The sequence below is a fragment of the Rutidosis leptorrhynchoides genome, chromosome 1 (assembly GCF_046630445.1).
Source record: "Rutidosis leptorrhynchoides isolate AG116_Rl617_1_P2 chromosome 1, CSIRO_AGI_Rlap_v1, whole genome shotgun sequence".
Taxonomy (NCBI): domain Eukaryota; kingdom Viridiplantae; phylum Streptophyta; class Magnoliopsida; order Asterales; family Asteraceae; genus Rutidosis; species Rutidosis leptorrhynchoides.
The window spans coordinates 411,384,851-411,398,891 of record NC_092333.1 but is presented as its reverse complement, the minus strand read 5'-3'; the positions used below and the strand labels follow the sequence as shown (position 1 = coordinate 411,398,891).

The window sequence follows — 14,041 nt, the reverse complement described above, 5'->3', positions numbered from 1 at the left end:
CTATTAAAAAATGATCATAACGGCGTCATAGTTGGTAAAAATCTCTGAAAATAGTAAGTACTGCGGAATATTGGGAGTATTCCGGTATTCCCCCAAGGAAAAAGTTTAAAGAAGAGCAGTGGGGGCCATATATGATTAGATAAAGTAAAGTTAAGGGCATAATAGTAAATTGAGAGCGTAACGGCTATAATGTGAGCCGACCCTGTGTAAAAAGGTTTTGTTCATAATAATCACACCTGAAAGAACACACACACTGCTAAATAAACTAACCTAAACTACTAAACTCGTTCCCTTCAGATCTGTACGGACCGACCCAAAAAATGAAAGCCATCAACATCTTCAAGAAGAAGACTTCACCTAAAGGCAAACCTTTCTTTCTATCTTCCTCCTTTCATTTTCTATTTTTACCATTATTATTATTTATTTAGTTACTTGCTCTCTTTTTTGTTTTAGTCTAAATTTATTTGATAATTATATTTTCAATATTTCCCAAATTAATAATTACTCTAGTAAATGTTAAGTTTCGATGTTTCTGTTTTTTGTGTGCGCTAATTTATGTTGTTCCCTAATTTTTCTAATTGGGCATAAAAATGATGCATTTTATTTGGGTAAGTTTACCCTATTTCTCTATTTTTTACAGTAGTATTTAGTTAATTGAAAATTTTATAATCTAAATTTACCTAATTGATGAGGTGTGCTGGAAACATTACATTGTGTTGTGATTGGATTTTGATAAATGGTCATTCGAAGGTTCAAATTTCACACACACACGTACACATACATACACATATTGTTGTTGATGAATTGATATTTGTTGTATACAGATGCACTGAGGGAGAGCAAAAGAGAAATGTCTGTCGCCACACGCGGTAAACTACAATTCTTTATTTAGTTTTTTTGAGTACTAGGAAATCGTTGTTAGTTTAGTACTATAATAGGGCCCGATTTATTCAGTAAACTAGTTTAATATTTTCATAACTGCATTTTTTGACTCCTTATCATGTTTTGATATGCTGCAATTGCAGGTATTGAGCGCGAAATTGCAAGCTTACAGATGGAGGTATATTATAATTATACACACGATTTTGTTTTATGTTCATTGAGTTTACATATACATGACATTAATTTTCAGGAGAGGAAATTAGTGGCGGAGATTAAGAAAACAGCTAAGACCGGGAACGAGGTTAGTGTTGCTTACGTTAGTTGTATAAATATATATGTACATTTCCCAAAAATTGTTACAAGTTATTACTATTATTATACGTAGTATTTAGAAGTTGTTTTCATTGATTAGGCTGCCACCAAGATATTAGCTCGTCAGCTTGTTCGTCTACGACAGCAAATAACAAATCTGCAAGGCAGTCGTGCACAGATCAGAGGTGTAGCAACTCACACACAGGTATATAAACCTTATGCTTTTAGGAATAAGGGTTTTTTTGGATTTGTGTTTTGAAATAATTATCTGATTATTGTGTTTTCGAGTTGCAATAATCGTTTTTTTAGTGTTTGGATAACTAGTCCTGATAATCTGAGGTCAAATTTTAAGTTTAGTACCAGTTGCAACAAAACTAACTCTCAAATACCAAGTATAATTATAATTACTATGTACATACTACTTTTCAGATGCTCAAATATTATTAGAATAGTCTATAGTCTATTATGCAAGCAACCCCTCCTTTGTCTCAACCAATTGTATATTTGTTATTTTATAATCGTATGTTTAGTTTTTGTAGTCCATGAAGACAATTGCCACATGGATTTATCTATACTTGCTAGATTAAGCCTTGTATGTTTTTGTTTGTAGACTCTGTACGCCAACACTTCGATTTCTACTGGTATGAAAGGTGCAACAAAAGCAATGGTTGCCATGAACAAGGTACAATTTGAAATTCACTCTAGTATTATTGGTTTTTTTTTTTTTTTTTTTTTTTTTTTTTTTTTTTTTATTTGTTTATTTATGGCTAATCGGCCACTATATTTGATAAACTTCATATTTTTGGGTGGGTCGAAGTATTTGACCCAGAGATCAAAGCCAACCTGATTTGACCGTACTAGAATCTTGTATATTGAAGAATGTGTTAAACCTATATTGACATAGATATTTTCTGACATGATAAATTATATTCTTTTCAGGAAATGGCCCCTGGAAAACAAATTAAAGTGATTAAAAGTTTCCAGAAGGAGTCAGCTCAGCTGGATATGACTGTAAGTTTCATTATTTATGCCTTTAATACATATTAAACCCAATTTTCTGATTCTTACAACTTTAAGTCAAATAATCAGACTTTACAACTTACTGTTATTTTTTTTTTCAACAGATTGAGATGATGTCTGAGTCCATTGATGAAACTTTAGACAAAGATGAGGCTGAAGAGGAAACAGAGAACCTTACAAATCAAGTATGGATTGATTATGCATCTCTGTTTTCAGTTTCTTGCATGCTCAGATTAATTATCCAACATTTTTTGGTTCTGTTACAGGTGCTTGACGAGATTGGTGTAGGCGTTGCATCACAGGTAGGTTTTTAAGTGTATTGTTATGTTACTCTTTAGATTAAATATCTAGCAACTTTAACCACTTACTACTGAATGGGTCGATTTGCATGGAGTTGGTGGGCAAAAGTGTTTCAATTTACAAACTCCTAAATTATGAATTTTGCATTAATTTGATTTGTCTAGCCATATTTAATTCGTTACACTTTTGTTTTACAGTTATCTTCAGCACCAAAAGGTCGACTTGGACCCAAGAAAGTTGAGAATGCAGCCCCCAGGTATGCCAATTATTAGCTTGTAGTAAACCAAAAAGTTTGTAACTTTAGTTTAAAATTGTATTTGACACTTCATAATTAACAACCTGCATAGTGTGAAAATAAGCACTCAAATTGAAAGAAAATAACAGTCTGCAGAATTTAATTGACTACAATATTGTGTGAAAGTCTAACATTGATGATATGAGACCACCTAACTAAAACACCGTTTTAAAAAATGTTAAGGAAAGGGCCGAATGTAGATCTTTGTAACCTCTTTTAATTCTATTGTCAAGTTTAGATTATGGAATATTTCCGAGTAAAATAACAAAAGTACATAGCCTGAAATAGATGTAGACTTGAATGTCGTTACGAAAGTAACAATTGACACATGCATTTTTTTAGCAATGATGCACGAATGCACCTTTTCACTTATGCGTTCATGCAAACTCAGACTTTAGATGGCAAGTAATATTTGTTGTTTCGAATTTTCAGTTCTGTTACAAACGATGTCGATGATCTTGAAAAGAGACTTGCGTCTCTTCGACGCATATGAAAGGAGGAAACAGTGCTTTTCATAACATGAGCGAGCGCTCTGGGTTGGTGATTGGATGGAATCAAGTCTAGTTATGCTCTATGTAAAGGTTACCTATCTTTGTATTGTCTCTATATTGTTATTATATAATGAACGTATTAATTCTTTGCTGTTCTGGATCAGCTTATATGCATATTACATTGTGTTAGTGTTGTCAGTTTTGGTGCAGCTAGAATCAAATTGATAAAGGTCAAAAACTTTGCACCCTTATTATGTTTAAGAAATTCATATATCTATATAGATATATATAATGTCCAGTGATTTATGATTAAGGGGTAAAGTTACCAGCTTTTTTACATTTCCTGGTTTTGTATTCTTGTGTCAATCTATTTAGTGTTAGCTAAGAATTACTATTATAGAGTTATTAACCAAAATGCCCATTTTTCATTTAAACTATAACGATACACTTTCAAAAAAGTTATTTGTCAAAATGCACGGTAAGATGACATAAATCTTGGTTTGCAAGGACGCAAGATGTTCTTGTAACTTGTGAGGGCGATTTAACCCATTAATATATCCTTTAGTCACTTTTATGATGCAACATGTACAAGAATTTCAAGTAAACTAACTAGCAAACAAAGGTTTGTTACTTATACAACACGGCTATATCGAAATACATTAACATCTGGTGTATAGATACAGATTTGATGTCACATTCGAATATTTGACACAGCTTTATTCTTGACATATTAATCGGATACAACTTAAGTTCCTCCGATTGATTTAACATTGCTTTAGGTCTCTATACCTTGTAGTTCCCATCTTTATGCATTCTAATTCCTGTACCACCTGCATTTCCAGTATATATGCATAATTGATATCAACTTAACATGCAATAACTAACTGTATCGTAAATGCGAAACGTAAACACGGAACGTAATTGTTGATTTTTAAGCTTTACTTAGACCCATTCGACCCATATGTACGACCCGTTCTAAAAATGTAGGTGATAGATACTTACATCTTGCATTGTTTCTCTCTTGGAAGGATCTTTTTTGAGACAACCATCAACAAGCTTTACCATGAGATACAGTTGAAAGACATGAACATCAAGAATCTTTTCATCAATTAAAACTGGAAAATTCTTTTCTTCAAGAAGTGGCCTTGCCTGCATAATGTTGCAATACAACTTTCTATAAAAAGGACCAACTTTAATAACTAACTAGATTTGTTTGCTTTATTGTAAAATAATCAATCGCATTACCCATTCAACGAGCGTTTTCCCTTCGAATTTCTCCTCCCGGGTCCTACATCCAGTGATGAGCTGTAACAGGACTACACCGAATGAGTAAACATCTGTCTTGGTTGACACCTTTCCGCATTCTGCGTACTCAGGTGCTACGTATCCAAGGGTCCCAACCACTCCAGTCGAATCAGTATCAACACAGTCGGTTCTTGCTAGACCAAAATCACCTAGCTGATATACATACATCCAAAATAAGTTATGTATGTTACAGTTCTTGTAACTCTATGTAAATATCATCCTATTTATGATGTGCCATATCGTTTTGTCACAGGAAAACCGCACATAAATTGGAATGTATTCAAATCAGCGTTTAAGGTACCCGGTTATCAGCATATGTTACACCCTAGCTGAATCCACATCGACCGGACATGATTAATGTTGGGTTTATAGGTGATATGAACCGATCCCGTGAGAACTTTGCAGTTAAACGTACTCAAACGAGAATAATACCAGGAAACGGGCCTCTCAAACGTTGGTTTCGTAACTCATAAGTGCAATTTTCCTTATGCAAATTGTTTTCAATGATTTGAACCTTACCAGTGCTTCGTAGTCATGTGTTACGAGAATGTTATTTGGCCTCATATCTCGATGTATGATGTTTATTCGATGTAGATAATCTAGACCTCGTGCAGCTCCTAGCGCGATTTTTATTCTCTTGTCCCAAGTAAGTTCCGGCCCTGCATATATAAAATTTATAAATTATCATCAATAAAATTAAATCTAGCTATCTCCTAATCGATTTGGCTTACTTGACAAGTGTTGATCCAAAGAACCGTTGCATACGAACTCATAAACGAGCAGTCTATGTGTTCCTTCTGAACATGATCCTAACAACACGACCAAGTTCGGGTGCCGAGCCTTGCTAAGTACATTAACTTCTGACTTAAACTCTTTTTCCCCTTGCGAACTTGCGTCTTTATGTTGTTTGACAGCAACTTTTAATCCACCTATCATCTCTCCTTTATATACAGAACCAAACCCGCCTTCTGATAAGAAGTTTGTTGAGGAGAAATTGTTAGTCACTTGTTGCAGTTCGGCATAGTTGAAGTCTCGTTTTAACCTCATACTAGGACGCTTGTTCTGGCAAACCGAACAAACTGAATATTCAAATTCTGTTTGTTCATCAAACTCAACCTCGATAATATCTTTACTCTCGGGTGGGGCCTGTTCATTTTTAGGATCGATTTCGAAATTGGATAAGTTTCTTTTGCTTGTATCACCACTTATGCAATCTTCTTGTTTTGGTAAGTTTGTTGTCTTTTGACCACTTGTTTCTGAAAAAAACATATAGAAAATAGATTAGTGCTAATGGGTAAGATATGTAAAATTAAAGAGTTTAGCAAATAAAAGGAAACGGGCTAAACGGGTTAAAAGTTACTTATAATTTTTTAGACCAGAAACAAATAGTGTTGCTGGTTCAACCCAACCCGTGTTGCCACGTCCTAAATTATGTAACCTAACCTGTAGCCCAACGACCCGACCCACCCATTTTACCCCTTATATTAGCAGCAAATGAGATGAAAATATGGATCTTACTTTTCTTGGAGTCTCTTTGTTTTGACATTTGCGGTATCATTTCGCCATATGAGACATGTTCACTGCTTAAAGTCCTTCGCATCGGTTTCTTATCTTCTATAAGTATAGGCCCTCGTAGCTTTTCGATTGTGTTACTACTTTTCATCCTTAGTATGCCACACTTAAGCTTATCCATAAAGTACCTTTTGTCTTTCTTCATCTGCCTGTACAAAATGTTGTAAACTTTATCAATAAATGTTCATGTTAAAAGGTTATAAATAGATACTTAACTACTCTCACTATCAACATACCGATCAAGTACCACCCACGTAACCTTTAAACTTTTGGCAGCTGTTGCAGCAGCGTTTCTTGGTGACGATGCAGCTTGCACATCTATATGAAATATTATCTGGAACAAGCATTGTTCTTACTAAAAATTAGCTAGAAAAAATGTACTTTCTTACGAACTTAAACGAGCAATAGAGTTTAGCATCTTAATTTGTATCCATAGCCAAACATTGAAGCTTATGTTGTAAGTATCAAAACTTTCAGTTATTGCTAAATACAATGGTACTCTAAATTAAGGGTGTGTTTGTTTACCTCTTAATTGAATGGCTCAACGTTGAATGCTGAATCATTCAGCATTCAACGCGTTTGTTTCTGACCTCTGAGTGACATTTGATGCTGAATGCGTTCAACATTCAGTGCCGAACCATTCAGAGTTGAAACACACTCTTAACAATTAAGCACCTAAATTTTCTGTAATATCTTTCTCAAATTATATCCAGAACACCTAACAAACTCGTATATTGGATTCTTTTAATTCATGTAACACTATAATAAGGTAATTTTACTCAATTCATATCGTCCATTCGAAATGATTATCAAACAACTTATTTTCATTCAGAGACAAGTTTGTTCAGAGACTCCGAATCATTCAGATCATGAACCATTTAGCATTAAATTATTCAGTTGGATACAGTTTCAGCCACTTAACTCTATATATATGACCAATATGTAAACTAAACTACAAAAAGTGCGGATTTGTATAGCGTTTGAACCTTTTTTGCTGTACAAATCTTAGACAATTCCATCACATCCTCTCGTTTAAGGTACTCCTCTTTCTTCATCTGTTCATAATCTTTAACATTTCCGTTCGAACCACTGCCATCAATCATGCTCTTGATTTTCACTAAGTAGAAGTTAAGCAAAACAAAATAGTGTAATAAGTTTGATATTTCATTGTTATATTTGATATTTGATGATTCGTTGTAATGATGAATGAAAGGTTACGCACAAGGACTAGAAAGCTGGTGAAAGACTCCAAGGAGTGTTAGTTCATCCCCTGATCTAACCGGTATACTGTCAAAACCTAATATGATCGCGCTTAAACCATCATTTCGTGACGCATCATGAATTACCATCCATTTTTCTGGCCACGTAGGCATGACGTTCTTCTAATATATTTGAACTGCAATATCGTAGGTTCATGGTAAGTTCCATACTGTAGGGGTGTTCTATATTTGGTTTCAGACCGATTAAACCGAAAACTGAACATAATAAAAACCAAAAACACTAAACCGAATTTGAATTATGTTCCAGTTTTCAGTTTTGCATTCAAATTTTCAAAACCGGACAAAATAAACGAAAAACCGAACCGATAAACACCCTATATCATAGTGTGAGATGATTCCACGGTCCACAATTTATTAAGATTTGTGTTTCATTAAGTGTTCTAATAGAGCCTTGCTAAACTATCACATTTTTGAAAAAAAATTATAATAATATATAAAAATTGCACAAAGCGACAAGTAGTTTGACAATGTCACCATAGACATGCGTTAAGGTTACATTATTGTAATTATCTCATGATTGCTATGATCATTATTAAAGTATGCTACTATTATTGCAGTGAAACTTATATCTTAAGACCAATTGGAAATTAACGAAGCCGCGATTAGATCATTTACGACGAAGATGACTTAATTATTTGTAATTAACCGAAAATAAGGAAAGGGATAGTAGAGTGCTCACTAGAATTAGGTTTAAGAAACTTGAAGTTACTCTTTATAGAGGAGTTGGTGTGAAGCAGCCTAGTTTGAGTTCATTCTTTCGCATATCCTCTATCTGCGTCGAACTTTTTCATTGTCAACAAGGAAAGATTTTGTATGTTAAGTACCTATTTGTGAAAACTTATGATATGACAATTTCTTGTTTTTTTCGATTAATAGCCGGCTGTGCTCATACTTCAAAGTGACAAAAACAAAGCTTGTATTACCAATATAACATATCTAATTTGTATGGTTTTTTATTGGATGATCATAATGTTGTTTTATACGCAACAATGAGCATCAAATATCCAGCTTCGTCGTGTGGGGACGAACCATTGGATAGAAACTATGGTCTTTCCGCTACTAATTTTTTGTCATTCTAGGTGCAAATCCGGAGCGAGCATGAAATTGGAGTAACATGTATTTGACCCATAGAAACAGAGTAATCTTGACTCACTACAACTATTTAGTGGTTAAAACATGAAACTAAGGTTTATACATTAAGATTAAGAAGTATACAGTGAGCTAACTCTCACATCAGTCTTATGTGATAGGGGCATCAATATTGCAACTTAATCTATTCCAATATGAGATTAAAATAGCATTAATCATCACCAAGCTTAATTATATCCAACAAAGATGTTGATAGGATAAAATACAATTGTAACAACCCGTCTTACATTGGATATAGAAAGGAAATTTGAGTTCCTTGTAAGCATAAAGTAGTGACTAACAAATATCTCCTACCATTGTTTATTTCTAGATGAAATATGAAGATAACTGGTTAGTCCACCACTTTAGCTTTAAGGGACGATAGACTGTCGGGGTGTGATGGATATGTAGTTCGTGCATCTCTTGTGTCTGCTATAAAAAATGTAACATGTTGGATAAATCAAACTTCATAATCAGGTACTTACAACATCCTATATCATTTTACTCTATCTAAATTTCAATGTTTAAAGAGAACTCCATATAATTTTAGATATTTCTCGTAATTTTTGCGTCTACCAAATAATGAAGAGAAATACGTTCCGGTCAGAAGTTTTGACCTACATAAACAATTGCGTTTGATCGAAAGTAAGTCATTTTGACATGTTATACAAGCAAACAAAGTTCGGTTATCTATCATACTTAACATTGTACCCATCCTTTGTGAACTCTTCTAGTGTGTCGAGAGGAGTTTGATTTCACTACTATATGTGAATCAGCATGTTGAAGTGAATCGATTGTGCCAGAAAGGAACATAATAACAGAATTAAACAATTTCAAAGGCTAGTGATATATTTTCCATATTTTTTAACACAGATATAATAAAATTATGTATTGAAGGCTCGTACCGTGCAAGTTCTTAATGTAAACAATTTTGATGATTTTTTTATTTAAATATAGTAGTATATTATCACCCTTTTAATAATACTATGATAAATAGATGACAGATTCTACTAAGCTGACATGTGCACTTACGTTTATATACAATGTAATTTGATCTTTGTTAGTTATTGCCGTTTTTTCGATTGAGAGCATTGTCTAATGATCGTTAAGTACAAGAACTAGAGACATAATTTCATTTTAATCTAGAAATCAAATTTAAATGTGTTGGATACAGAGCAAATACAAAGAATATAGACAGATTGAAAGCGAAAACTTCTATTCTAATTGCAAAGCAAATATTTTACTATGCACATAGTTTATAATCTATTAATCCCTATTTATAGAACAAACATTATACTAAACAAACTCAATTTACATAATACTCGTAACTTACATTGTAACTCGTTTGAAGACTTCGCATTTCAAAAACTTGCATCTTTAGTACATACTTCTCATTTCAAAAACTTATATCTTTAGTACATATCTTAGTTGATCGGCTACTCGTTTTTTGATCTTACGATATAAAGCTTCTCACTTATAAGATATATAATGTTCTTTTACCATTTTCAGCTACTGAATTTTGACTTTTTAAGGTCCAACTTATTAGTAACAGACTAATAGACCTACTGAACTTGTCCGGGTTTTCAAAACTAATTTGAAAAGATAAGACATTAATACCCTTTTATATTTATTCAAAACTCAAAATGCTACTATGGGGTCAAGGTGGGGCATTCAACGTAGAAAGGAACAAAGAAACTTTTATGCGGAAAGCAGCGTCACAACAAGAAACAACACAGCAGCAAGTCCAAAACAGCACCCAACAATCACTGTGAAGGCCTGTGGATTGTTAATTGTTATATATCACCAATGAGGAGTAGAGGTGATAACTTCGACCCATTTACTTTCAAATTGAGCTATTCGGGTTACGAATTTGTTAAGAACATAGTGTATCACATAACCTTGGTTAATTAAAATAACAAGATTTTTATTAAACTAAATTATTCTTTTTTAACATTATTTTTTTTTAGTATACAAAAACTGTATAAAAAAGTGTTTGTAGGCCAGCTGGCCAACCCAACCCTAGTAACCTCTGACGAGGAGTAAAACAAGGTGATTAGATGATGCTTAAACAGATATGAAAAAAGGAAATGGTGTAGGTGTGACGAACCTTTGCCTGTGATTTAAACTTGAACTTGGCCATGAACCAGGATAAACCTTTAGCAACTACAGGTGCGAGTGCCAAAGCTCTGCACGATAATGTCGGTTTTGTCACTTAACTTCTCCATTTTTTCAGGTCTCTATATGTGATGCAATAACTTATGATTGTGGGCAAGAATTATCTGAATAAGAGAGGTCATGTTTTGTCCACTTATGGGTTAATGAGTCCATTTGGGTTTATACCTTAGCCCTAACGGGTCAAATGAGCAAATAAAACATAAATTGTGTATGTAAAATACTGATGACGTTAAGCAGCTTACCCTCCAGCTCTCAAAAGTTTAGTTACTTGGCTTCCAGCCCAGACCATAGCCATCAATTTTACAAACCTGCACATTATTATTCACAGCAAACTCTCATAACAAACGTATAGCAACGAGGTTTACAATGATGAATAAGAAATTAAATAATAATCACCTTTTAACTGCTGTAAAATAACCCATTTTCCCTGGTGCAGGTGCAATGTAGAACCTAGACCACAAACAATAAATTATTGCCGTTAAGTAGATATTCATGGAGTAATTAACTCAAGGGAGATGATAACGTTGTAATTAATATTGCGAGCCACCCTCTTTTGTTACTAGGTTAGTTTCTAAATGATTGGATTGTACTAGCTGATACCACTCAACATTGTTTAAACAATTTTTTATACGTATAATGACTAAATGACATAATTAATTGGTCCTCACAGTCCAAATATGAAGTTATATACATATAACTTCATTAAGTGATCTAAGTATCTTGAAAGTAGTCATGACCATTGACTAATTTATGCATGGCAATTTCTGACACGGCCCGAAATCTGACATGACCCGAAATCCGATATGAAACCGGTCTGAAAATGAGCAGGTTTGGTTTGGGATTTTCGACTCGCGTACCCTCTTTTTTTTTTTTCAGGATAGTTTGGGGTCACCCAATGTGTTTTCTCGTTGACAGGCCAACCCCAATACATTTTAGAGTTTTTCAAAAATTTAACGTTTTTATTTTAGTTTAGTAAACTAAAATTTTGGACCATTCTTGGGTGGATTTAATAGCTAACACAATTGTCTTTGGGATTCAATAAGCATTTTTATGCAAACTAACAATTGCATAAAATCTTAGATCACATTGGCCTAATTGACTCGAAATGGACTTGATAAGCCAAACTGACCCAAAAATTGGTTAACATGATTAGATAAACGGTTTATCAAGGTCGTGTACGAGTAAACAGGTTTTAGGTTGGGTCGCAATACTCAACCCATTTAAAAAAATCAGACTGAGAATTCTGAGCCGCCAACCCAATCCAACTCGAATTGCCATCACCAATTTAGGTTTACAGCAGTTACCATGTCACAAGAAAAGCAGATAGATAATAGGCTGTGTTCAGTAACCCGTAGGACAATATCCCCGCGGTTCCATATCTTCTAAGCTTCGTCAATATCCTATAAATTTCCACATACAATAATTGTATCAATAAACATTTCCATATCTTCTTGCTTTGCATTTATGAAATGGGTTAACAATTAATGCTGTCAAATAAAATCTAATATTGACAATGCATATAAAGAATAGTCTATATTATTGAGCAATCGTGATGAAAAGCAAGTAGTTAGTACTCGGATGATGAGGATGACTTTCCTTGACTTTCATTGTGTTCTCCTGAAACGAAAATAGAAGATGTGAATTTTCAGAAGCCTTACAATATAGATATGTTTTAGTATTGTAGCATTTCTGTCAAGTCAAACGTGATTTTAATACTCATTACCTTCTTGCTCTGTAGAGCTGCTGGACGGATTTGATAACACATGAGGCTAACCTTAAAGTGAAGAGTTAACATTATTAGCAAGGTAATAAAACTGAAAATCCAAAAACGAGTGAACAAAACTGAACCTTAAATGCACCATTACATCCACTAATTGTTGTAAGGTAACATCAGGATTAATAATGGAGATGAAGTAAACACTATCATACAATAAGTAACAATATTTTGATAGTTATGTCGAGCTGTCGGCTTAACAAGAAACTTTATTCAGTAGTCAACTCCTGACCTAGAGTGGAGGACTATTACCAGGGCAACTAACTCGATACTAATAAATATCAAATATATCATTTATCATCCAGTATATATTGTTTGAAGTACATGTAACATAATTAACATTTTCATTGCTAAAAACTTAACATTAGGTCATTAGCCACAATAAATAAACATTCTATACTTCTAAGACTATATCAATAAGCTTGAATTTATAAAAAATCTTTCATTTTGGGATAATTGCTCATCTCGAGGACAATATTTGGAAGGAAATTCATCCCCTACAGAACTAACTGAGCTACATGTCTGAAAGGTCAACGTTGTGGATCGAAACTTACACAAGTTATATATATTTGCACATAGTGAATCAAAAGATATGCTATAATCCTAATTTATTGGACTAATTAATCGAAACATGTATATAAACACACATTTATAGTAGTTAGCAATATGTAACCACTAGGACACTTAGATTAGTACCTTTAGGTTAAAATTAGGTAAAAAAAATATCCAACGATTCAATCAATATGACACATTAAAACATTAAAATTGTAGCAGAATATAAGAACAATTGAATAAAACTCACATCGTCGTCATTGCGCGTACACCGGAGGTAAACACATTTCGCTGTGATTTTGGGATGATTAAATTGGAATTGCGAGAGAAAAGGTGTAGAAGATGTTATATGAACGTTGAATGTGCGAAATCCAGACCTAACCTGTAGCAATTCGTATTCGTATTATATATGCATAATAAAGGAATTAGTAAATGTTATTATAGCATTAATTAATTATTAATTAATTACTCCGTTATAAGAAATTAAATTACAGGTTAACGTGTTACGTACATGGTGATTATGATGAAGGTTAGGTATGGTGTTGAATTGAATTTGTGTGATGTGAGACATTGGATTGGAACGATGGAACGGGACGATGATGAAGGTTAGGTATGGTGTTGAATTGAATTTGTGCGGAGTAATCAAATTAATTACTTTCGAATCAGTACATAAAATCAGCCGTTACACCTTCAATCCTTAGTTTTTAGAATTGGAAACCACCAATGTTGGGCCGAGAAACATAAAATCCATTTCACACAATATTAACGTTGAGAAATGCTACCTTCACATACACTTTTACACAAATTAATTTACATACTTAGTTGGTTGGCAATATAAGTTGTACATCCACGTCTGATTCACCCTCATCTGCCATCCTATATTTTTGGTTAATTATTTTTTATCTATTTATTTGATAATCTTATCTCTAAATAATACGGGAGTATCTATCTAATA

The 14,041-nt window shown here is 33.5% G+C and overlaps 3 protein-coding genes across 4 annotated transcripts; 1 reads left to right on the top strand and 2 right to left on the bottom strand.

Moving 5' to 3' along the window:
• Positions 1-236: 236 nt before the first annotated feature.
• Positions 237-3,302, top strand: LOC139871833 (vacuolar protein sorting-associated protein 2 homolog 2). The gene is made up of 11 exons (XM_071859582.1): positions 237-363; positions 825-869; positions 1,026-1,060; positions 1,133-1,183; positions 1,295-1,399; positions 1,805-1,876; positions 2,134-2,205; positions 2,319-2,399; positions 2,481-2,516; positions 2,712-2,770; positions 3,242-3,302. The coding sequence occupies exons 1-11, from the start codon at positions 321-323 to the stop codon at positions 3,300-3,302; spliced, it is 660 nt and encodes a 219-aa protein (XP_071715683.1). The 5' UTR covers positions 237-320.
• A 762-nt stretch (positions 3,303-4,064) lies between these two features.
• On the bottom strand, positions 4,065-7,550 carry LOC139901752 (uncharacterized). The gene is made up of 9 exons (XM_071884433.1): positions 7,400-7,550; positions 7,164-7,294; positions 6,414-6,511; positions 6,049-6,326; positions 5,337-5,861; positions 5,125-5,264; positions 4,546-4,758; positions 4,303-4,449; positions 4,065-4,130 (listed from the first exon to the last, which is right to left on the bottom strand). The coding sequence occupies exons 1-9, from the start codon at positions 7,548-7,550 to the stop codon at positions 4,065-4,067; spliced, it is 1,749 nt and encodes a 582-aa protein (XP_071740534.1).
• Positions 7,551-8,828: 1,278 nt separating this feature from the next.
• LOC139871821 (uncharacterized) lies at positions 8,829-12,289 on the bottom strand. Of its 2 annotated transcripts, none has more exons than XM_071859568.1 (5): positions 12,065-12,289; positions 11,157-11,210; positions 11,003-11,068; positions 10,693-10,771; positions 8,829-9,014 (listed from the first exon to the last, which is right to left on the bottom strand). In XM_071859568.1, the coding sequence occupies exons 1-5, from the start codon at positions 12,220-12,222 to the stop codon at positions 8,913-8,915; spliced, it is 459 nt and encodes a 152-aa protein (XP_071715669.1). In that variant the 5' UTR covers positions 12,223-12,289; the 3' UTR covers positions 8,829-8,912. The 2 variants fall into 2 exon arrangements, with proteins under 2 accessions (XP_071715669.1, XP_071715673.1); XM_071859572.1 differs by lacking the exon at positions 8,829-9,014 and adding an exon at positions 9,802-10,361.
• Positions 12,290-14,041: the final 1,752 nt, after the last annotated feature.

Bases quoted from the DNA above. Each gene is read 5' to 3' on its own strand.
- LOC139871833 (XM_071859582.1), top strand. From the start codon at position 321: ATGAAAGCCATCAACATCTTCAAGAAGAAGACTTCACCTAAAG. The intron at 1,061-1,132 runs GTATATTATAAT...ATTAATTTTCAG, and splicing joins TTGCAAGCTTACAGATGGAG to GAGAGGAAATTAGTGGCGGA. The intron at 2,771-3,241 runs GTATGCCAATTA...TCGAATTTTCAG, and splicing joins GTTGAGAATGCAGCCCCCAG to TTCTGTTACAAACGATGTCG.
- LOC139871821 (XM_071859568.1), bottom strand. From the start codon at position 12,222: ATGCAAAGCAAGAAGATATGGAAATGTTTATTGATACAATTATTGTAT. The intron at 11,211-12,064 runs GTAACTGCTGTA...TTTGTGGTCTAG, and splicing joins TCTGCTTTTCTTGTGACATG to GTTCTACATTGCACCTGCAC. The intron at 10,772-11,002 runs GTAAGCTGCTTA...ATTATCGTGCAG, and splicing joins AAACTTTTGAGAGCTGGAGG to AGCTTTGGCACTCGCACCTG.
- LOC139901752 (XM_071884433.1), bottom strand. From the start codon at position 7,550: ATGCCTACGTGGCCAGAAAAATGGATGGTAATTCATGATGCGTCACGA. The intron at 6,327-6,413 runs GTATGTTGATAG...CATTTTGTACAG, and splicing joins ACGTGGGTGGTACTTGATCG to GCAGATGAAGAAAGACAAAA. The intron at 4,759-5,124 runs GTAAGGTTCAAA...TATGTATATCAG, and splicing joins CACATGACTACGAAGCACTG to CTAGGTGATTTTGGTCTAGC.